The sequence below is a fragment of the Papio anubis genome, chromosome 8 (assembly GCF_008728515.1).
Source record: "Papio anubis isolate 15944 chromosome 8, Panubis1.0, whole genome shotgun sequence".
Lineage (NCBI taxonomy): Eukaryota > Metazoa > Chordata > Mammalia > Primates > Cercopithecidae > Papio > Papio anubis.
Genome location: NC_044983.1, coordinates 78299 through 100705, shown reverse-complemented (window position 1 = coordinate 100705; position 22407 = coordinate 78299). Strand labels below are relative to the sequence as shown.

The window sequence follows — 22407 nt, the reverse complement described above, 5'->3', positions numbered from 1 at the left end:
GGGCAAAGCTCTCAGCATTGCGAGCCTCTGTTTTCTGCTCTGAAGAGGAGGCATCAATATCTACATCGTAAGTTTGCCATGAATATTGAAAAATAATGTCTTAGAAGCACAGGGCAGAGCCTGGCATGTAGATTGTGCTCAGTGCACAGCAGACAAGAAACCACACGCACCAGGCCCGGGCAGCCGTCGGCAGCCCACGCTGAGCGACCATGGGTCTCTTGGGACCTTGCTTCTTTCATTTCTAAAATGAAAGTTTTGGACTGTATTTCCTTTCACTTAAAAATTTCATCTGTGTGTATGATGGCCTCTGTCGTCTCTTTCCTGAAACTCCTGCTAACATACTGGGAGCTGAAGAAAACCTCCGTGAAGGCGAGCAGGGGCGCCTGTCCTCCCAGGAGGAACTTCCCTCCTCTCACGAGCCCTAGTGCTCCACCAGCTCCAGCTTCAGGGCCCGGACAGTAGGGGAGGGAGAGGAAGCGCACGCACCCAGCAGTTCCGCCCACCGAAGGTGTTCGGTCCTGATCTGCAAAATCAGTTCCACGTCTCCTTGTCTGGCAGCAGATCAAAGGGCGAGGGGTCTGGGACGGAGAGAAATGGCTAGAGAATGGATGGTGACGTGCTCAGAGGCCCTGGTGGGCTACACCACACTCAGTGGAAGAGAGCAACACCATCAAATCTCCATACTTCGTTATCCACGACTTAAAGGAAAGTGAACAGGGAGGTGGACAACTGTGCAAAGATTGGCTGGAGTCAAATCCTGGGCACTGGCGAAGCATCGAGAACGCTTGTCACACATTTGAATGTGCGGGTGGACTCTGACTGGAAGCTCCTAGCAGAGGCTGAAGACACTGGTTAGATCCTGCAGCGTGCTTTGGGATGCATCCCAGGTGACGGGCCCAGCAGCTCGAGTTCATGTCCACCCGGCTCACTGGGGAGTCCTGCACCCTCCTTCAAACCTAACTAGAAGAGACACTGATCCTTCCTCCCACCTAAGGGCTCCCAGAGCCACAGGTCTCCGCCTCTCCTGCTGCGTGTTCCGACCGCCCGTGACTCACTCTGTCACCCTCCTCGGCAGCACCCGACAGCCTCTGTGTGTCTTTCTCACTCACCATTACCAGCCCCTGGGTGCCCAGTGCATGTATGTTGGACAGAACAAGTGCACGGCGGCCTTCAGCAGCGCCGGCCGCATCGACCCCTCTCCGTGCTCACACCGGGAGTGATCAGTGCACTCGCCCTTCCATGGGATGGGAGAAGGTGATAACACAGCTGAGCGGGGTGTCCAGAAGCCAGCCCCACCCACAGCCACTACTGAGAGGTTGTGAGATCATGGCCTTGTTCCTAGAAATGCTGTGCAGCGAACTGGGACTGTTTTCCTCTGAATTTGAAGCTGGGGGCAGTCTAGGCACCTGGACGCAGGGTCTGCTCTCTGTCCCGGCCCAGCGGCTGCTCACCGTGGGGATGCTGTGCAATTAGACAGTTACTTTCTTTCCCTGGTTGACAGATTAGAGTTTCCTTTTTCTGAGCATCTTTTTTTTTTAGTGATCCGAAGTGTTCAGGATTAAAGAGCGTGATTTTCCCAAACTATCCAGAAAATAGAAGCAGGTCTGCAAGAGGGGGGTGCCCAGGGCCTTGAGATGAAAACGAGATGGGATGAGACCTGGGGAGCTCTCCAGGCCTCCGGGAGCTCAGTAAAATCATCCTCTGGACCTCTTTGCTGACTGTGCTGTCACCACAGCAGCCACCTTCTCTCATCTGTAAAGAGGATTTTATGTAACTTTCCGTACACTTGGTTGTTGACAATAAGTAGATTGTTTTTAAAGATACTTGAAATGACATCAGAATTTCCTAAACGTATCATTAAAACGGAAACTTAGTTACCTTCTTACTTGAATCACTAGAGAATACCAAATAGGAATAGGAAAATAACGCAAAGGTAAGAGAAATGTCCAAGGCCAATCACAGGAGTCAATGCTCGCGATCAAATTAGCTCTACCTGGGGAGGCTGCGCTCAAGGCACCATCAGCGACAAGTGGGTGACTCTGGGGCGAGTTCCAGGGTGTCACCCCCATGGCAGCAGCTCAGGTGCAGCCCTCATGCAGGCAAAGTCACTGAGGGCCCCTCGAAGCCCCTACTCTGAGATTCTGAGACAGGGCTTGAATAACGTTCCAGCGTCTGAACAAATGGACCCTATGACGCCTGCTGTGAGAGAGAACAATGTCCCAATTTTGCCCATAGATCTCAGTGTGGATCTGTTATGGGTTGAATTTTGTCCTGTCCAAATTCTTATGTTCAAGTCCTTACCCCCAGTGGGACTAGATTTGGAGACAGGGCTTTTAGGGAGGTGATTAACGTAAAATGAGATCACAAGGTGGGCTCTGATGCAATCTGGCATCCTCCTAAGAGGACATGAGGACATAGACACATACAGAGGGAGGATTGTGTGAGGACACAGGGAGAGGATGGCATCTGCACGCCAAGGAGAGAGGCCTCGGGAGGAACCAGCCCTGCCCACACCTTGATCTGGGACGTCCAGACTCCAGGGCTGTGAGAGAGAAACGTCTGTTGTTTAAGCCACGCAGTCTATGGTGCTTTGTTGTGGCAGCGCCAGCAAACTAACCTAGGATCTAAAGTGATGCTTCAACTGCTTCAGTGTGATTCTAGGATCCTTCCACCAAGAAACTACCCTAAAAACTGTCCTAACATCCAGGAGGTGAAATCCCACTGGGGGCTGATCCAGTCCCACGTGGATAAATATGTCACCAAGTGTTAACTTCTCTGCTTTTCAGCCTCTGGTTATTTATCTACTTGTAGTCTATGTATATTTGTGGTTATATAAATACAGTATGCAGCACCCATGTTTATATTTTCAGATATTATCTGCATGTGATATGTGGTGTGTACCTTATGTATTAGGTTTATAATCTGCTCTCTATCTACAGTGGTTACGGTGTCCTTGCATCTCCCTCCCATCACAGCGTTGGTGGCCTTCCCTGGGGCCTGCTCCTGGGGAATGCGGCCTTCTCTGTCCCCATGGCCCTGTGGCCCCATTGCCCAGCTGCTTTGTCTCGCCTCCTGCCTTTGTCCTGAGCACCTGCCCCTCTCCCAGCCTCCCTCATCTCCTTTCCCTTCAAAGTTTCCCATTTTCCAGACTGGCTTCATGTGGCCTCCAGTGATCCCACCTGTCCAGCCCTCCTATCACCTGTGGTGGCTGGTGTGTGAAGCCTGAGGACAGGGACAGCCCAGCGTCTACCGACAGCCACAGCCCGAGGGTGTCCAGTGCTGGAGACGTGTGTGCAGATGAGTGCGCCACGGCCTCTCTGCAAACTCCAAGTGTTTCTTTAGCTGTAGATGGAAACTCGGAGCCTCCCAGCAGGTGAACCCTAAACCACTTTTCCTCTCTCACAGTTCAGGGCTCCCCCAGTGTCTGCACCAGTGGAGCGAGGCCAGGCTCCCTCACTCTGAGCAGATGTTGGTCCCTTTGCAGGCCAGATGCTGTGTGTGATGATTGCTTAACAGGTTATGACAGTGATCTTTAAGTAAGTGGGAATCTTGTGAGTTTTGAGGTTTTTTTGTTTTTAAATGAAATCTACGTGGAGTATTTCAAAGAGCAATAGCAGCCTCTGTACACATTTGTCAAGCCGGAAGCTGGGTCTGCGGGGAGTAGGTGGGGCTGGTTCTCCCACACTCTTGCCCCTTTCAGGCCCTTGCCTTGCGTGGGCTGTGGTGGTTCTGCCAGTGTGGATTCGAACCGATAGGTTTCTCTGCACCTTGATCAGCGTCGTGCTGCCAAGAAAGCCGAAAAGGGCTGGAGCAACCCTCCTGTGTGCCGTGTGAGCCTGTTCCTTTCTGCAGGCACCAGTTCATGCAGCAAGTGTCCGAGCGTTCCTGTGAGGCCCGGCTCTCCACAGCTGCCGGGGAGCTTTCTCCGGCGGGATCTTCCTCACTGTATGTCGGATATGGCAGCCTTCGAGGCTGGGGACCTGAAGTTTTCATGTTATTCTATTTTAATTAATTTAAATTACAATGAGTATTATCACTAAGTGTACGCAAACATGTGAGGCAATGCTGGCTTAGAGCTTGTGGCCTAAGGTCACAGAGCTCCTAAGAATCTCACGTGGAAGCCTTGTTTCTCCAGGTTTTTAGAGTTTGTACTGAATCACGCATCATGCTGCTTCCCTATTTTTTCAGGGATTTACAACACAGATTTTCCTGAGTACCCTGGATTAATCTCCTTTTGGATAGGTCCACGGGGGCCCTGCTGCTTTTCCCCCTTAGCCCTGGGTGAGGTCCTCACAGAGCGGGAGTAGCAATGGCCCACAAGGTACTGGTGGGGCCCAGTAAGTTACCTCAGAGCCCGCTTGGAACGCAAGTGCTATGTCCCCCAAAAGCTTTGCAGTGAGTCTCCGGTGGGAACAAACTCAGTTAAGGACAGGCCCAGGTTGGGGTTTGCAGGCTGCAGATTCAGAATGGTTTATGAGATGGGAGCCACACTTTCTAACAACAAGACCTGAATTTCTCAATTTAATCCAAGTCGTGACTTAAGCTAGCACCCTTCCATTCCTCTATTACATTTCTGTTTGGCATGGATCAAATTGCCTACAAGGTAGAACAGATTTGAACTGCAATCTCTGAACCAGAAAATTCACTTACTCTCATGAAAGTTTGTAATCTTTGGAGAGTTGCTTAAAGAAACACATAAAACCATCTTTCCTCTTTCTGTACTCCAAACTTACCTGCTGCAATTTCTTGCTAAGAAGCAAAGTGCTCTTTGCCTATTCCTATCTCTCTTTACCTTCAGACACTCCTAAATTAAGAGCTAGGTAATTCAGTCAGCCTCAGGCCAGGCTGAGCCTCACTCTAGAAGTCACATTCCTGAGGTGTAGGGGGTCAAAGTGCCTCTCATTGTTCAGAACCAGGTGAGGAGCCAGCCAGGGCACGTCCTGCTCTCCAGGCTTGGTTCAGATAACTGTCAGCCCAGTTTTCAAGAGCACACACCAAAAATGCACCAAAGCGTACATCCATGCAAACACCTGCACTTGGATGTTTATGGAAGCTTATTTATTTTTATTCATGATCGCCCAAACTCAGAATCAACCAAGATGTCCTTCAGTAGACGAATGGATAAACGGTGCATGTCCAGGCAGTGGAATATTATTCAATGCAAAAAGAAATGAGCTATCAAGCCATGAAACAATACGGGGGAATTTAAATGCATATTACTGAGTGAAAGAAGCCGGTCTGAAGAGGCTACACCCTGTGTGCTTCCAACTATGGGACATCCTGGAAAAAGCAGAATTACGGACACAGTGAAAGATAAGGACTGGTGGTGTGGGGAAGGATGAATAGGTGGAGCACAGGGGACTTTTAAGGCAGCCAGTCTACTCTGTGTGATGCTGCAGTGACGAGTTCATGCCACTAGACCCTTTACCAAACCCAGAGCATGTACAACACCGGCGGTGAACCCTGATGTGAACTGTGGACTCTGGGTGACAACAGTGTGTCAATGGAGGTTCATGGACTGTAACAAACGCATCACTCTGGTGGGGGATGTTGATAATGGGGGAGGCTATGCATGTGGGGAGGTGGGTATGTGGGAAATCTCTGTACTTGCTGCTCGGTTTTGCTCTGAATCTAAAACTGCTCTAAAAATAGTTGATTTAAAAATACACCAAAGCAATGAGGCCAGGCGTGCATACAGCCAAAGCCAGTGATATTTGTATGAGTCAGGTAAGTCTGAGTCCTGGAAAATGATCACTCCAGGGAGGCTGAGCTGTCAAGGGGCACTTATTGACAACCTACTATATGCCCACCTGTTGCTTAAAATTTCCTATTAGCTATTATTGTTACTAAACAATTCAAAACAAGGTCACTTCTCTCAAGGCGCCTTCAATCTTGCTGCCATCAAAGCTAACAAAAGTGGAAACAGAACGACGATACACGCAGGCACATTTCCCAGAACGTGCCCGGGGGAGCCCTGGCCCTGTTGACTGTGCATGGCTGTCACTTGCAGGAGGCTTCCATGGACAAGTGAGTTTGGGAAATGCTGGGTTAGGCAAATATCCACAGGCTTCCTTACTGCAAGATTTCTCATAGTCAACACACACTTTAAATCTCTAAGAGGATGGTACAGAGAGTCCTGTTTCCCGTAATTAGTTGGCCCCAGAAACGGTTTCTTCTGGGAACATCGTGTAAGATTGGTGCTCCCGGAAACACACGGAGGGAGTGATAGAGATTCATAGACTATTTGGACTCTGGCCCCAGAGTGAAAACGGCCAGGGGGAAAGATGGTGAGGTGGAGAAGGGAACGTGTTTCGCCACTACCCACAGAGCGGGCTGAGAAGTCCTGGCACACGGGCTGAATCTGGGAGGTCAGAGGGTGAGGTGAGAGGACAGAAAGACAGCCCACAAGACTTTCCAAGGAAACGGTGACTCTTGCCATGGCTGTCTGGGCTGATGACAGGACCTGGCACAAGGTAGGAGCTCAGAGTGAGTGCAGGATGCACCCAGGGCTGAAATGTTCAGGAGGGACCCTAGGACATGAACAACCCGGGCTGGGCCCTCACGGAATTTGAATGGCTGGAAAGAAGGAAGGGTGATCCAGCTAAGACAGGGTGTTAGGAAGGTTTCCTTTCCCTCCGAACGAACATCTCACTCACTTCTATCAGTTTCCACCATTATCTTCTGTGGAGTTCTTCATTCCCCATCTGTGGCCCTTAAAATCCTGCTGTTGAGTGCCTGCCCTGGGTCGGCAGTCGGTTCGTTACCTTGGTTCCCAGACGATGCTCGCAACAATGCCATGGGATTCGCCCACTCCTGGATAGATGGAGACATTGGGGCTCAGGTGTGGGTAAGTCATTGTGTGACTCCTTGCTGAGTGGCAGAACTGGGACTAAATTCACACAGATCTGATTCCAAACCCTGTGGCCCTAAGCACAGTGTTACATTAGACAATAAGCCCTCTGCAGGGAGATTTCCAGTGTTGATGGAAGGGTCCGTCATGAAGGAGGCCTCTGCTGAATTTTTGTTTGAACCCCAACAAGTGCCTGGCACAGTTCTCTGCAGAAATTAGAATGCAGCCAGCGGTTACTAAAGAAATGAATAAATCAAGTAAATGGGCAGAGCTGTGTGCTAATGAGGTGCTCTTGGGACTACAGCAATGGGTCAGAATTGGAAATGTCTAGAAAACACTCTTGGATAATTATGAAAGCCACGTACAGGAGTTCAGGTTTAATTCCATATAAAATGAAGAGTCACAAAAGAAAATGAGGAGAGGTGTGTTCAGGCAGACCTCAAGCTTGACAGCGCTATGAAATATGTTTGGGACTCAGAAAACAGTTCCTGAAAGAAATGGCACATTAATGAATGAAGGTATAGTTGTTCGGAGAAAATGAACCTGGATATAAGAGTGACCATATCAAAATGTGTTTCTTAAACTGGGGTCTTCAGAACCCATGAGGTTCACTGATATATTCTTGGGAACTATGTGTGTTTGAGAAACATATTTCTGGTGCCAAACTGACAGTCACCTCAAATCCATCATAGCACCTATGATGAATTCTTTTCAAGTTAAATGCTGTAAAGAAAATACTTCTCTTTTGTACTGTTAATTCACAGTTTAAAAGTGTTTTTTTGGTGAACCACACGTTGGTCCCTCAGTAAGGATTTCTCAGGTCTCAGGTCTTTGGGGTCTTTGAGGAGTGTGACTTCTTAAATTGGATGACACTGATCTAAGTGGCTGTAGTATCCGTTCAAGCATGAGGGCGGTCAGAGCCTGGGAAAGCTCAGGTCCAAGCAGCTCTTGAAAGCGGACGTTGGGGAGCAGGCTGCTCTGAGCATAGGGACCCGCAGACACTGAGAACGTCAGCGAACCAGGAGCCAGCCCTTTCACTCTGCCCGGCATGAGGCTGTGGGGTTCCCATCTCTCCCTGTCTCCTGAACTCACAGCAAAAACAAAAAACTCAATTGTTTGTTAACACACCTAGTTCAAGAGGGAAAGGTTTACACTGAACCAGAAAGGATTGGGGTTTATCAGCATCTTCGCTTTGAGGCCTCATAGTGTACTTCCCATGGACTATTGTTCACCTTCTTTAGAGGATATTAGCTAAAGATAAAGTGAATATTCAAAAACAAAAATGTATACAGGGATTATTCAATGGTTTTCACTCCACTTCACAACTCAACTTTCGGTCAATGCAAGAGGGATGCAAAGGGAGAATCGTGCTTGTACTTCCGGCGTTGGGATGGAATAAAAGAGCAAGCATTGCAGCTGTTGAATAGAGTTTTTTCTTTTTATAGGCAGTTTTACGAAGAATGCATTGATTCTACAACATGCTGTTGTGAAGCCATCCAGGACTGCTCACTCGCTTATTTAAGACAGGTATATTTTCCACTTGGGGAGTGAGAAAAAGCATGGTGTTCACTCATTGTGCTTTCGATCTGACTTTTATTTTTCTTATTTTTAGAGAAAATAAGAGAAATATCATCCCTGAAGGATGAAATATCCTCAAATATGAAAAGGTCTGCTCTCTGAAGACCAACTGTGTTAGTCTGTTTTTTGCTGCTGTAACAGAATACCACAGACTTGGTAATTTATAAACAATAGAAGTTGATTTGGCTTATGCTCCTGGAGGCTGGGAAGTCCCAGATTAAGGGGCCGCATCTGGCAAGGGCTTCTCGCTGCCTTAGAACATGGCAGAAGGCATCACGTGTGAGACAGTGAGACAGGGCCGGTTTCACTTTCACAGCAGACCCACTCCCATGATAATTAATCCATTCAGCAGGGCAGAGCCTTCGGAACCCCATCACCTCTTAAAGGCTCCGTCTCAGCATGTTGTACTGGGGGTTAAATTTATAACACATGAACTTTGGGGACGTGTTCAAACCATAGCAAGGGCCCTGAGAAACACATTTCCACTGACTTCAAAATGGTTCATAAAAATGGAGTTCTGCGAGAGGAGCCGGGCATTCCCAAGAATGGTTATGAAGAGGCCTCACTGTGCCAGGCACGGCCCTCAGGGCAGGCAGCTCTGTGTAGCCCCCCATGGCAGCAGCTGGTCAGGCTGCCCAAACTCACCGCTTTGGGATCACTTCAGCACCAGCCAGATTCACTTGAACTCAATTGTCTGCAGATTTTATCTCATTTCTATGTGCCCAGTAGGCGGAGAAGCCTTCAGAGAAGAACCCTGACTGGGTGGTTGGTGCAGAGCAGTGACATTTGGCAGTGTTTGCTCGGCAAGCAAGTCTTTGAGGCTGCCCTCATGCTGCTCAGTGGGCACACCAAGAACGAGAGCTGGCCAGGGATGATGGATGCATCTAGGCCTTCTCGGCTTAAGGGTAAGTCCCATTTTTCCTTAATAGGTCTTTAGAAGTACCAGTCAGCAAATGTCATCCCCCTCTGCATTCACGTCACGCTGTGCAGGGAATGCTAAACAGAGGCAGATCCAAACATAGGAGTTAGGCTGCTTCTCCATGGAGACGTGGATCTGCACAGACAAAGTGTGCAAGTGGGATTTTCCTGCTATTTCAAGGACTGCTGCTGCACCCTGCCAGCTCTCCCTGCTCTCCCTGCGTCCAGGAAGGACTGTGTCTCTTTGAGTTAGTGACGTCGTCAACATTTTTAAAAAGCTTTTAGGAGCTACTGGTTGTAAATGATTACTGAGAAATAGTATTTCCCTCACTTGCAGCCGTCTGCGTCTCTTTTTGGTTCTGGAACATTCTAGAACCTTGGGAAGTGGCTGGGGCTGAGTCTTAGCCAGCAGGGATGCCCAGTGCCCCTTGTCACCCCCCAAGCAACACAAGCCAGGCTGCGGTTATTCCGGGTCTGTGCGTCTGGGATCGTAGTTTTTACATCTGCCCCAGGCTCCTCCCGTCCCAGCCGTGGAAAGTCGCCCTCAGAGGGTGAGGCGGGCAGCGCGCCTCTGTGCGAGTGGCCCCACCCTTCACAGTGAGTCTGTGTCTACTGAATTCCGGACTCTTGGAGCCTGAGGGTTACAGGAGGTCGTGTGTCTCACGTCGCCACTTCACAGTTGAGGACGCTGCGACCTGCTTTGCTCAGTGGCTGCGCACGATGAGTAATGGCCTGAAACAGGGAAAAGGTCTTGGCGACATCTTGTGTAACGGGAAAAAATGCAGCCATGTTGCAGTCCTGATAAAATACTCTGTCAGTATCCTGCCGTAAAATGACAGGTTAATTTTCAGTAGTAGATTCTCTAATAGTTCTGTGGTCTTCTAGATGCTAAACTCTTTAAGTATCTACATTTTCTAAGTGTCTAATGGAAATATTCTCAAAAAACATAAGCCCTTCATTCTTTCTCAAATAGGTTACGTTAGTGTTAATATTCACTCTGGAGGTGACTTGACCTGTCGTTGTGAACAGCTGTTGCTCTGGACGACCCAGGACACAGGCCAGCCGCTACCTACCCCAGTGTGTTGGAGAATCACACTCAACTTCTTCCTCTGTGCTGAGTCATTAAAGTTGCCGGAGCAGGTGCAGTTACATAACCTCAGGCAACATCACATGATTGCTTAAAAAGCAATTATCAAGTCCAGGATGCAGCATCTGTCTCAGTGCTTGGCATAGGATGATGGTCTGAAATACACTTACTGAATTTGGATAAGAACAAGCTCAGGTCAGTGATTATCGCTAGTGTCTCATCAACGCCCTGTGGCTTTTCAGCATTAGCCCCCATGTTCTTGTCCGGTGTGGCAGTGACAGCAGCTTAACTTTGCTCTCGTTGGTTCCCAGATGGTTTCCATGACTGGTGCAGGGTCAGGTCCACTGCCAGCTGGCTGGTGTTGAAGCACTTGGAGCAACACAGACATTCTGATCCTGAATTATGCTTTCAATGCCATGTGTTTTCTTATCACAAAAATCCTTGTTCTCAAGTTTCTTTTTTCTTTATTTTTATTTCATTTCATTTTTTAGCATTCCTCCACAATTCATTGCCCAAATCTACTTTTTACTCAATTTACTTGCTTTGGTCATATTTCAATATAGCACTTTAATTTCTTAGGCAAACATTTTCAACATTCTCCTGTTTTCTCAAGGATGTCTGTTTTCTCCCCAAGTATGATCCTGTTTAAGGACTGATTTAGGATAACTACTTACAGGTTAAAAGTCACAGAGTGTATGGATGAGGCTGGAGTGATCTGGGACCAAAGGTACGGGTGATTAAGCAGAGTGTCTAAGCAGCTCCTGGGATTGATGTCTTTTAAAAAAGTAATAATAATGCATTTACTTATTTTAGAGAGAGGGTCTCACCATGTTGCCCAGGCTAGACTTGAACTCCTGGGCTCAAGGGATCCTCCCAACTCAGCCTCCTGAGTAACTGGGACTGCAGGCATGAGCCACCACACTCAGCTCACTCTCTTTGTTTTTTGTTTTTGTTTTGTGTTTTTTATTTTTTTTGGAGACAGAGTCTCGCTCTGTCCCCCAGGCTGGATGCTGCGATCTTGGCTCACTGCAACCTCCACCTCCCAGATTCCAGCGATTCTCCTGCCTCAGCCTCCTGAGTAGGTGGGATGACAGGCATGTGCCACCATGCCCAGCTAATTTTTGTATTTTCAGTAGAGATGCGGTTTTGCCATCTTGGCCAGGCTGGTCTCGAACTCCTGACCTCAAGTGATCTGCCCACCTTGGCCTCCCAAAGTGCTGGATTACAGGCATGAGCCACTGTGCCCTGCCTAGCTCACTATCTTTTAATTAGTAGAGATTCTTTAGTTATTTTTTAACTCCATAGATCCCAAGCTTTGATTTTAGTTTTCCAAACAAATTGCATTTATAAATAATAATTTTTATTTACAATCAACAGACATCTAGGCTTGCCATCAAGGCTTCTGATCGACATGAGATGACCGCTGTGGAGTAAACCGATGAACCCTGACCCAGTAGGTTTTGGCTACAGAATGTGGAAAGAAGTCAGGTTACTACATGTGTGTGATCCTAGGGGTTCAGGACACAGGCCAGGTTTCCACAGAGTGATGGGTTGTGCAGGTGACTCATGCTCTAGTCCTCTGTAAGCTCCTAGAAGGAAGAAATTATGTCCTTTAGACTAATAAAATTCCTCCAAACCAAACACAGCACCTACTGTAAAGACACAAAGATACTTTTAGAATAATAAAAACTTTATCCATTGAGAAATTCCTTAATGAAACAGCGTAAGTATCCAAGAGGTCATTTGCCAGCAGATTTCTTGAGGTGTAAAAAAGCAGAGGCCGTTGCCAGTCGCCACAGCGGCTGCAATAGCTCCTCTATCGTTAAACAGTGGGATAGCTTGTACAGGTTTTTCAGTTGACGATCAATTTTAAAAATTAGTTTCGGTCCCCACCAATCAATTATTTATTAACCCATCAATAAAAATTTAAACACTCTGCGAAGCACAATAGCTATTAAAGAAGAAAGAGGCAATTTCTGTATCCAGAGGAGCTTTTAGTCTGCTCTGGAAAGCAAGATGTGTGAGATTAGTGACGCAGTGCATCGCGTGGATGGAAAGGGAGGGACTCACATGGGAACCAGAGGAGCCACGAAGGGAGGCAGCGGGGACTAAGACCTGGAAATAACACGAGAATCGGCAACAAAGGTGTCCGTTCCTCCCCATGCACTTCAGTCCTTGAAAACCATCTTACCATGGAATTCCACAGCGTACCCAGCAATTCCATAGCTTGATGGCACACTCCCCTTTCTCAGCATTCTTGAAAATGGCATGTGGGCCAAGCCATTTTACTGAGAAGTTACCTTAAACCATTTGATGAACCAAAAATATTTTGTAAAACCCATCTTCGATGTTAGGTAGGCAAATCACAAAGAAACACCAAGGTCTTCTGAGTCGTATTTATCTGAAAAATCACAGCTTGGGTGCATGTGAAGCCAGAGGAGCGCTACTGGGGCCTGTGGTACCGTGGCTCAGCTCCCCTGAGCTTCACATGGCCATGGAGCGTCCAGCAGGTGCAGGCTCTGAGCCTCAGGGAGAAGTGGCATCAGCCAGCACCATCGTCTCCTGGGTCTTGTGCCTCTTCCTCGGTTGCGGTGTTGTCAGAGCCAGAGCTGGGCAGTTCCGGGTGACACCCAGGTGTGTTTGCTGACGTGGAGCACAGGTGAAGTTCACTGAGGTAAGTGGGCCATGGCCCTGGACTTCTAGTGCAGAGCACACCATCCACTCAGCATGTGAACCCAGCTCCAAAGCGTGTGTGTGCATGTGTGTACCTGTGCACGTTGCACATGTGTCTGTGTATGCATGTGCTTTGATGCATGTTGATGTATGTGTGTATGTGTGTATTGTGCATGCACACATACGTGCATGTGTTTGTGTACATGAATTTGTATTGCACATGTGCTTAATGCGAACATATATGTGTGGTCATGTGTACCTGTGTTCGCATGCATGTGTGTGTATTGTGAGCAACAATGTGTGCATGCATGTATATGTGGGTTCATGTTTGTGCAGTGTTGTAGTGTGTGTACACATCATATACGCCTGTGTGCATGTATACATGGTATTTCAGCATGTTTGCATGTGTGTTTGTGTTGCTGGGATGTGGGGAGGCTGCTGTGGAGACAAAAGCTGGAGAGAACTTGGTAGAGTGACCCAGGTGGGGAAATGGCACCTGCAAAGGAAGGCTGGAGGGCCTGGGATTCACGTTGAAATGGTCAGTCTATCAGCTGGGCTGGACACAGCCATCATGCTGGGCAGCCGTGAGGTTAAAACGGAAGTCCGGGCTGTGGGGAGGCTGAGAATTGAGATGTGTGTATGAGATGAGTCACAAGGGCTGAGCAGTGTGTGTGAGAGAAAGCAAGCGCAGCACCACTAAACACGAAAGAGATTTCGGGGGAGTTACGGGTGGAGGGAGGACATCAGATCTACCCTGGAAGTTAAATGTGTTTTGAGTGCATTAAATACTGCAGGCCACAGACGCCTTGTCTCCATGTCTACTCTTTTATAAATGAAGTAAAGTTCTTGTGAAATACTTTTCTCACTCTAAAGCTCACAATCTATCTTACAAAAAGTATTTTAAATTCCATCCCAAACAAGCCGGGGTGAAGAGGGAGCCCGTGCACCAGGTGCTGCCAGCTTTGCCTGGCTCTCGCCTTCGCTCTCTTCCTTCCCCAGCTGCTGGGGATTTTCTTAACGATGGAGACGGGTTTGGGTTTGTCCTGCTGTGCTCTGCTCCCCATCCCCGGATCCAAGGTCCTGCCTCTGTCCTGTCCCCTGAGCCACCTCAGGGGTGCAGGGTCCCCCACCTGGTCAAGTGCCCGGCGCTGTGCTGCCATTTGCAAGTTCTTCCTGTGACTGAACTCCAAGTGGTGCTGGGACTGCTGACTCCACCCACCGGACACCCCGTGTTCTTGCTTTTGGGGTTTCTGAAACAGCCCCAAGACTCTGGGCGTCTTGATTTTGCTCCCGTTGCTTCTCAGGATGCCCTGCTCCTGTGGCTTGCAGCCCTGGCCTTCTCTTCAAGGACGCCTCTGCTCTTCTGCCTCCCACTCAGATTGGACCTTCTTCAGTGCAGCCAGTGGCCAAGGCTTCCTCCCTGGGGCTTGGTGGAGCGGGACAGACGCTGCATCCAAACTCCTCCACTGCGTTCCAGTCTGTTCCGGTCAGGCCCTTGAGCCTCTAAAGCTCGTAGGTAAGAGAGGTAGCAGCTGACAGCACTTCCCACTCGATTTGGGTGGACTCCAGCCTCCCTGGCAATAATAAGAGATCAAAGGCATCGTCAAGGAAGCAGCTTGCTGAAACGCGGAGTGCCCGCCACTCTCAGGTCAGGTGGGACCCGCAGGCCAGCGTGGGTTCCTGAACACTTGGTTCTCAATGCTGGCCACAGCCATACCGTAAGGGGAACGAGAGCGTACTGATGCAAACACCTCTTGAACTCTGGGGTCTGCTCCCCTTCCTGCCTCAGGCCCCTCTCCCACGTGGTCCAGTCACCATTCTCCACGGAGACTACCCGAAAACCCAGCGACGCTCGTGTGCTTGCAGAATGGCACAACCCTTTCTCACAGCAGCACTCCTGCTTAATCAGAGGGAGTTTGTTAACGACCAGGTCATATTTGCTTGGTTTGTGTTCAATGTATTTTATTTCTACCAACAAAACTTTAAAATATCCCCACACATGCATTGCCTGTTAAAGAGTCTCTTCCAGGTACACCTCCCTTACACATCAGTTAACTTGATAATTTCTTCCCATTCTTACAAAATAAGTTTCCTTCCCGATCAGCTCTGTCCAGCAGCAACAATAGTCCACGCAGAGACATGCAACCTAAAACTCCGTTAGTGGAGGCACAAAGCTGATGAGGCTGGGAAAAAAATGACCGATTTGATTACAATTAGGACCTACAGGAGTGGAGCTCTGCCTATTTTAGAGGCAAAGGAAATGCCTGGGAGTCCAATGACCAACATTCTGTGTGAGGTTTCTAGTCACAAGGACGATGGAGAAAATGCAGAACAAATGGTCAAGAATAGGGAGATAATAAATAGAATTATTTATGGGCTGAGGAGAATTACCAGGAGAAAGCCCAAGAAGCAAAGATGAACAGAGAACAAGCTGACCGTTCACTCGTTTGGAAAGGCCTAATCACCAAAGAAGGAGAGGAATTATGAGGAGCAGCGACCAAGTGGGCAGGACTCACGGGGATCAGGAAAGGCGCATGGGGGGAAATGAGAGGCTTGAGCAGCTTCCCAGTGAAGGTTTTTGAAGCACTGTTTGATTTTTTTCTCTCCCCCTCACCATCCCAAAATTTTAGTTGTGACTATTCCTGAGTACATGGCTTGTGACAAGTAGTATATAAAAACTAACGTCAGTTTAATTTTAAAACCCCTAGCAATTTTCTGGAACTTAAATATCAAAGAGAAAATGTCCATATATGATGTGTTTGTCTCGCTGGTGATTTGTGCTGATTCAATTCCTTTTTCTTTCTTTCTTTTTTTTTTTTTTCTTAAGGGGTCAGTTTTAGAATTGGGAGACAGGTGCATAAGATATGACTATACAGCACAGGTTGGTTTTTTTAAATATAGAAATATCTGCCTTTAAATGAGAACTGAAAATGGAGCTTCTTGGAGGCCACCTACTGGTGGCAGTGATCTTACCGCTGTTCAAGCTGTCTTTGAACTCTTTGTTTTGAAACAGCCTCCGTAATCAATGGTGCAAGATCTACTCTCTGGTGGCAAAACTTGATCATTGAAGAGTGTGTTTTATTTTCTGAGGAGCTGAACTGTTCCAATCTGAGTATCCTGAATAAGGAGAGTGGTCGAGGATGAGTGATGTCATTTGGGCTTAAAAATAAGTGGGTCTAAAAACTAATTGTTTTCGTACATTGTTCAGATATTGACTCAAATAGCAATTTATTTTTTAAAAAATTACAGGTATCCAGAACTTGCAAAAGCTGTGTGTGGCTTAAAGGGAGACGAAGTGGTGAAGACCTGGTTTCCACCGAAGCTCTCACAGCCCAGCCTTTCACTGTGTGGCCAGGGGAAGGGTGCTCCGGGTTGGGGATGGGAATGGGGGACCGGGGATGCCACCGCACGAGGCCGCTGGTCTGGAAGGTGGTCATGTGGAGGACCGCAGGAGGTGACATTGGAAAGTAGTAACAAGCCATGCGGATGAGAACAGAGGAGCGGGCTTTAAGGGAGATGTCCTAAAATGCTGCTATGTAGTTTCAGTTCCATAGATAACAAGAAATGCAGGCGAGAGGGCAGCCCAGTGGGAAGGAAGGAAGAGGGTGGTGTTGAGCCAGGTGAGTGGGGAGCCGCCCAGGGCACCGTGCTGTGCTATAGGCCAGACGTAAGGTGCTTCTGCCAAACCCTTCAGCTCCTGGTTTGGGGCCAAACGTCCTTCCTGCGGGAGAGAAGGCAGGCCCTAGGCAGCGTTCCAAACCCTATCCAGATTGGTCGCTGAGTACAGAGCAAATGGAGCCCAGCACGAGACGTGTACCTTCACTGCCACAATCACGTCATAAACCGTGAGGCTTGGAGAGGACTTGAGAGCTCCTTCAATGCCATCTTCCATCCACTGCGTGAACCAGAATAGAAAAAAAGGAATAAGAAGAGGTCGGTTAAGTTCTCTATTAAGTTGAGAAAATGGGGACTTCAGGTGATCATGTGAGATATTCAAGTTGAAAAAAATTATTTAAAAAGTACATTCTTTTTATTAAAATTTTAGAAAGTACAGAGAAGGAAATTTTAATAACCTGCACCTATAACACTAAGATACATGTAACTTAGAAAAATGTTAATGCCTTGATGGATTCTTTTCTATTTTTTTCTCTATGCAATATTTATGTCTATCCACAAAAAGCGTACACTCATGTATTTGCATGGCTAATATATTTTACGTAAAGTTCTATACATTTCTCAACATTTCACTTAATATTTCTTTATAAACATTTTTCCAGCAGATAAAAATTTGTCAAAACAGTGATTTTAATGATGATATAGCATTTCATTGCATTTATATATCATTTGTTATTTAACTACTTCATCATTTTGGATTCACATATTTTCAATAATTTCCATTATGATAATACTGTCATGCATATATTTGTACAAGAATATTTATATTTCTAATTATTTCCTTAGTCTAGTTTTCTAAAAACTAAAATTCCTACATCTAAAGATCAGTGTGTATCACAGTTCTTGATTGACATACTGATTTCCATGAAGCTTTCATCAATTAACCCACGAATAGTGTTTGCAAGTACCCCTTGCCGCACACCTCCAGCAGTGTGGACTCTTACTGGAGGCATCTAAGCTTCACTTCAGAATTGCAGCCCTGAGTTGTTAAACACACCTCTACTACACCTGCGAAATTACCTACAAGTTGTCTTAGTTTCTTTTCAGCTTTGATTTCTAGAATTGTATGACATTGAAGACAAATTGTACCCATAAAGAAGGTTTTATGAGCTCTTTCATTATCTCCAACAATCAGAAAGGCAAATTCACAGTAGAGTGCTGAGAAATCTTATCTGAAAATTAACTAAAACGCTGCCTTTGTCAACAGAATGACTTGGGCTTCATTTCATTGCACGATTTCCTGTGTACTGTTTATTACAAGAAGAAAAAATTCCTGCCATGCAAAATGCTTCATGCAGGTAGAACCAGGAATCTAAAGAAACCTGAGGAAGGTGCTAGAATCATTAGTACCATCTTTTTTTTTTTTTTTTGGAGACAGGGTCTTGATCTTCACCCAGGCTGGAGTGCAGTGGTACAACCTTGGCTCACTACAACCTCCACCTCCAGGGGCTCAAGCAATCCTCCCACCTCAGCCTCCTGAGTAACTGGGACCACAGGCACACGCCACTGTGCCCAGCTAATTTTTAAACGTTTTTGTAGAGACAAGGTCTCCCTATGTTGCCCAGGCTGGTCTTGGACTCCTGGGCTCAGACAATCCTCCTGCCTTGGCCTCCCAAAATGCTGGGATTCCAGGCTGGAGCCACTGCACCTGGCCCCACCTTCCTTTTCCTGGAGGCTGAGCCCAGGAGAAGTTGAACTTATCAGGGAACCTAAAGACATGCCCTTCTTTGAAGGCAGAAGTCCTGTCCACATCAAATGCCCTCCCTCCATCCCTCCCAGCTCCCACCATCATCCTTCCTATTCTAGGCTCCAGGAGCGAGACGCCGTCCCTGTGCCTGCTAATGTCAGTGCCACAGGCCATCTCTGGTTCTCCTGCCCACCTTCTCTGACTCCGCCCAACACCCATGGGCCAGAGGCCTTTTTCCTTCTTGGCACTTCTCGGTGGTGTAGCACGACGAGCCGCGGACAAAGCCCCTCAGACGCCGGGTTAAGGAATGATTTGGTTTTATTCGGCCGGGAGCTTCAGCAGACTCACATCTCAAGAACAGCACTCTCTGAAGACAGAGTTCCTGGCCTTTTTAAGGGTTTACAACTCTAAGGGGTTCCACGTGGAAGGGTCATGATAGATTGAGAGCATATGTGGTTAGAGTGGGGGTTAATCTTTTAACCTCAGGCCTGGTCATCAGTGGCACCAGCTGGTCTTGCCACCGACTTCATTCCTGTTGTTTTTCAACCTTTACTTCCTGCTTCTCTTCAGACAGGAGACAGTAAGAGAAATGGCCTCTCTCCTCAGTGGCACAGACACTTCAGACATCTCGCCTGTTTTGTACTCTCCGAGCCGGACTTCTCTACTCCTCGCCTGGCGCTGATGCCCAGAGGCCCCCTGGGCTTGGGGTCGTGGCCTTAGACCGTTCCCTGACCTTTGTAAGCACTAACTTCACTTTTGAATGTGGACGTTCTAAGCTGACTTTCTTCTTAGCCCTCCGTAAGAGTTTCTAATATCCCCATAGCAATTGGTGTAATTATTTTCACCCAGGGTGTTGGCCCTGGCTGCTTCGACTTTGAAGCAATCTTTCATTTTGCTGAGGAGAATTCATTAAAGTAAATGACTATTTTCTCTTGTCATATCACATTACAATGTGGAGAGAACGGGGTGTAGGGGCAGTCAGACCGGCTCTGAGACCCATTGAGCAGCCATGCGCCTCCTGGACAGCTCGAACACTGATCGGGGAGGAGATACTGAAAATAAGAAATAAGAATTGCCCTTATATACATGTGTATGAATATACACACATACATCATGTACACAGATGTGTGTATGTGCATATGTGTGCATGTGAAGACAGATAGATGATAGATACATAGGTGATTTATGGATAGGTAAATGACAGATATTGGTAATTAATTGATAGATAGTAGATAGGTTGATAGTATATAGCTGATTCATAGATGGATGATAGATCATTGATAGATGATAGGTAGATAGTAGATAGATTATAGATAGATAAATAGATGGATGATAGATACTTGATTGATAGATGATAGGTAGATAAATAGATGGATGACAGACAGATGGATGGATGATAGATGATTGATAGATGGTAGATAGGTAGATAGTAGATAGAGATGGCAGATAGATGATAGATGGATGATAGATAGATGGATGGATTGATAGATAGTTGATAATGTGATAGGTAGATAGTAGACAGAGATGATGATAGATGGATGGATGATAATGATTGACAGAGAGATGGAGAGAAAGAGAAGGATGATAGACTGAGCATCATAACTTCGCTGAAAGCTACCAGCTGGATTCAAAAGTCAGCAGACTGAAACATCGAATTTCTGCCAGCTATGAGAAATACTGTAATCTGACAACAAGAGATGAACAAGGGGGCATGGAAATAGCAGCTATTCCGGAAGCTGCACCTCTCCGCGTGGGCACAGAGCGGCAGAAGGGGGGCCAGAGTCCTCTCCACATCTCCTCTAGGTCGGTGTTATCGTTGTCACAGCGGGCGGAGGCTGGACCTTGTGAAGGCAAAGGCATGTGATGCTTTCTTGCTTCTCCTGTTTAGTGACTGTTACTCGTTCCCTCTGCGGTGGCTGAGGGGCTGATGATCGGTTCCTCTGCCCAGAATGCCCTGACCATGCTGGATGTCTGGGTCTGCAGGATGACAAGGACCCTGCAGCAGAAACTCCTCTCTCTCTTCCCTGAGCACCATCTTCCGTGCTGCCTGACTGTGGTGCTGGCTCCCCTGTGATATGGAGATTCATGGGGAAGGACCAGGACATTTTATATGGCAATGGGGGCTGAAGCCCCGTTCAAACTGGCTTATAAGTAACGAAAAGTCCCAGTGCGAGCATCAGGCATGGCTGGATCCAGGTGCTCAGCACCATCTGGAAATCTGTCTCCCTCTTTGACTCTACTGTCTCTGTGTGGGCTTCATTTCTAGGATGGTTTTCTCTGCATAGCTGTAGCAAAGCTCAGGGCCTGCATGATGCTTTGCAGCCAATGCACCCGAGAGGACTTTCCCTCAAGACTTCTGGCAAAATTTGGGTATAACACGCTGGTCTTGCTGGGGTCAGGGGCCCGTCTTTCACCAATCTCCGAGGTCAGGGGATGGAGAACTCTCCTAGGGTAGTCCCAGGTTCTGTGTCTCCCCTGAAAACACAAGGTTGGAGCCTCCCCATCCAAATTAATGCTCAGACTGTCAGGAAGGAATGACTTCCAAAGAAAAACCAAGGGCCCTTATGAAGAAGAGGAAGGGCTGCACCTACAGTGGCCAGTTCTGTTTGGAAGTGAGGGAGGGGAGGGCAGATTCCCTTGACTTGTTCCCTAGGACAGCTGTAGTTAGGTTTTACTACACAGTCCACTGAAAATGCTTCTCTCATCAGTGTTGTGCCTCTCTCATGTCTCTTTCCTTGGATAAAGAGCAAGCACATTACGAGCCACACTTGGTGCTGGTGCTGTGGCAACACTACCTAATGTGGGAGAAAGATGTGAGCAGGTATCTGGAAGATGCAAATATAATACAAAAATACAAATATAATCAGTTATACAGCAAATGGCTGCGGAAACAGCAGCTCTGCTTGCAGGGTTGGGTGGTGGAAGGTTTCAGAGTTGACAGCATTTGGATTGGCCTTTGACGTATGACTAGGAGCTCACCAGATAGAGAAGTTGTGTTTGGACATTGTGTGCCAAAGGAAACACGATCTGAGAAGGTGCACAAGCCTAAGTGAGTCTGTCACAGAAGCGAGAAGATGCTGTGTCAACCGGAATAATGCTTGTGAGAATGGACCTTGATCCCTTCGTGAGCAATAAATGACTTTTGTGAATAAATTGAAAAATGCTAAATTAGATCATAGGATGTGTTTGCAGGGGTGGGGAGAGAGGAGAGCGTTGAAACTGGGGAAGTGGGGAACCAGTGATGGAGAAGCCTCAGAGTGCCAGCTTCACCCACAGGACGTGAGCAGCCACATCTGTATCGCCCCCACACGCGGGCTCCCGTGAAGGCCGTGGTGTGCAGGCTCTGTCTCGTCCTTTCTTTGCAACCTGGGCCTTGGTTTCTTGCAGGTGCTGTGCCCAAAGGTTGGATTGACAGGAAAAAAACATTGAACAGATTCGGCTGTGTCTATCAGGGAACATGGACTAAGGCCAGTGCTTTCAACCACACTCACTTTTCACTGTGTTCAGAGGGGATGGGAAACCTCCCCTAAGGAGGAGAAATGACGTGTGCAGATTGAGAGCTGGGACCACACGGATTTCCCCAGAGGCAAGCGCTGGTGACCCTGCAGTAGCTTCCACAGGCCTCAGCACCCTCCTCTTGCAATGGGTGTTGGGCTAGCCAGGGCACCACAGAAAGGGCCAGCAAGGCACACCCTCCCTGTCCATTGCCCAGGCACATGTGGGCATCCATGACAGGCCGTGCACATGGTAGAGGCTGACCGGAGCTCCAGCCTCCTTTGGCTGTGGTTGGAAAAGGGGAGGTGTGTTCCAAAGTTGGAGAATTGGTGTGTCTTACCCAAGTGACATCCCGGTCCTTGGATACTCACTCCGGTGTCACAGAGTTAATTCCCCAGGATTGGGTGTCACAAGGATCTTGTTCCTGTGGCTGAAAATCCTCAA

General features: G+C 47.6%; 1 protein-coding gene across 1 annotated transcript; it reads left to right on the top strand.

Moving 5' to 3' along the window:
- The first annotated feature begins 7975 nt into the window (after nt 1-7975).
- On the top strand, nt 7976-11287 carry LOC116276317. The gene is made up of 2 exons (XM_031669334.1): nt 7976-9333; nt 10320-11287. Exons 1-2 carry the CDS (start codon nt 8925-8927, stop codon nt 10526-10528), a joined length of 618 nt encoding a protein of 205 aa, XP_031525194.1. The 5' UTR covers nt 7976-8924; the 3' UTR covers nt 10529-11287.
- Nucleotides 11288-22407: the final 11120 nt, after the last annotated feature.

What these genes read in the sequence shown, in the direction of transcription:
- LOC116276317 (XM_031669334.1), top strand. Translation starts at nt 8,925, where the DNA reads ATGGTTCATAAAAATGGAGTTCTGCGAGAGGAGCCGGGCATTCCCAAG. An exon ending in TAGGCCTTCTCGGCTTAAGG is followed by an intron (nt 9,334 to 10,319) that starts GTAAGTCCCATT and finishes TTTCTCAAATAG; the next exon opens with GTTACGTTAGTGTTAATATT.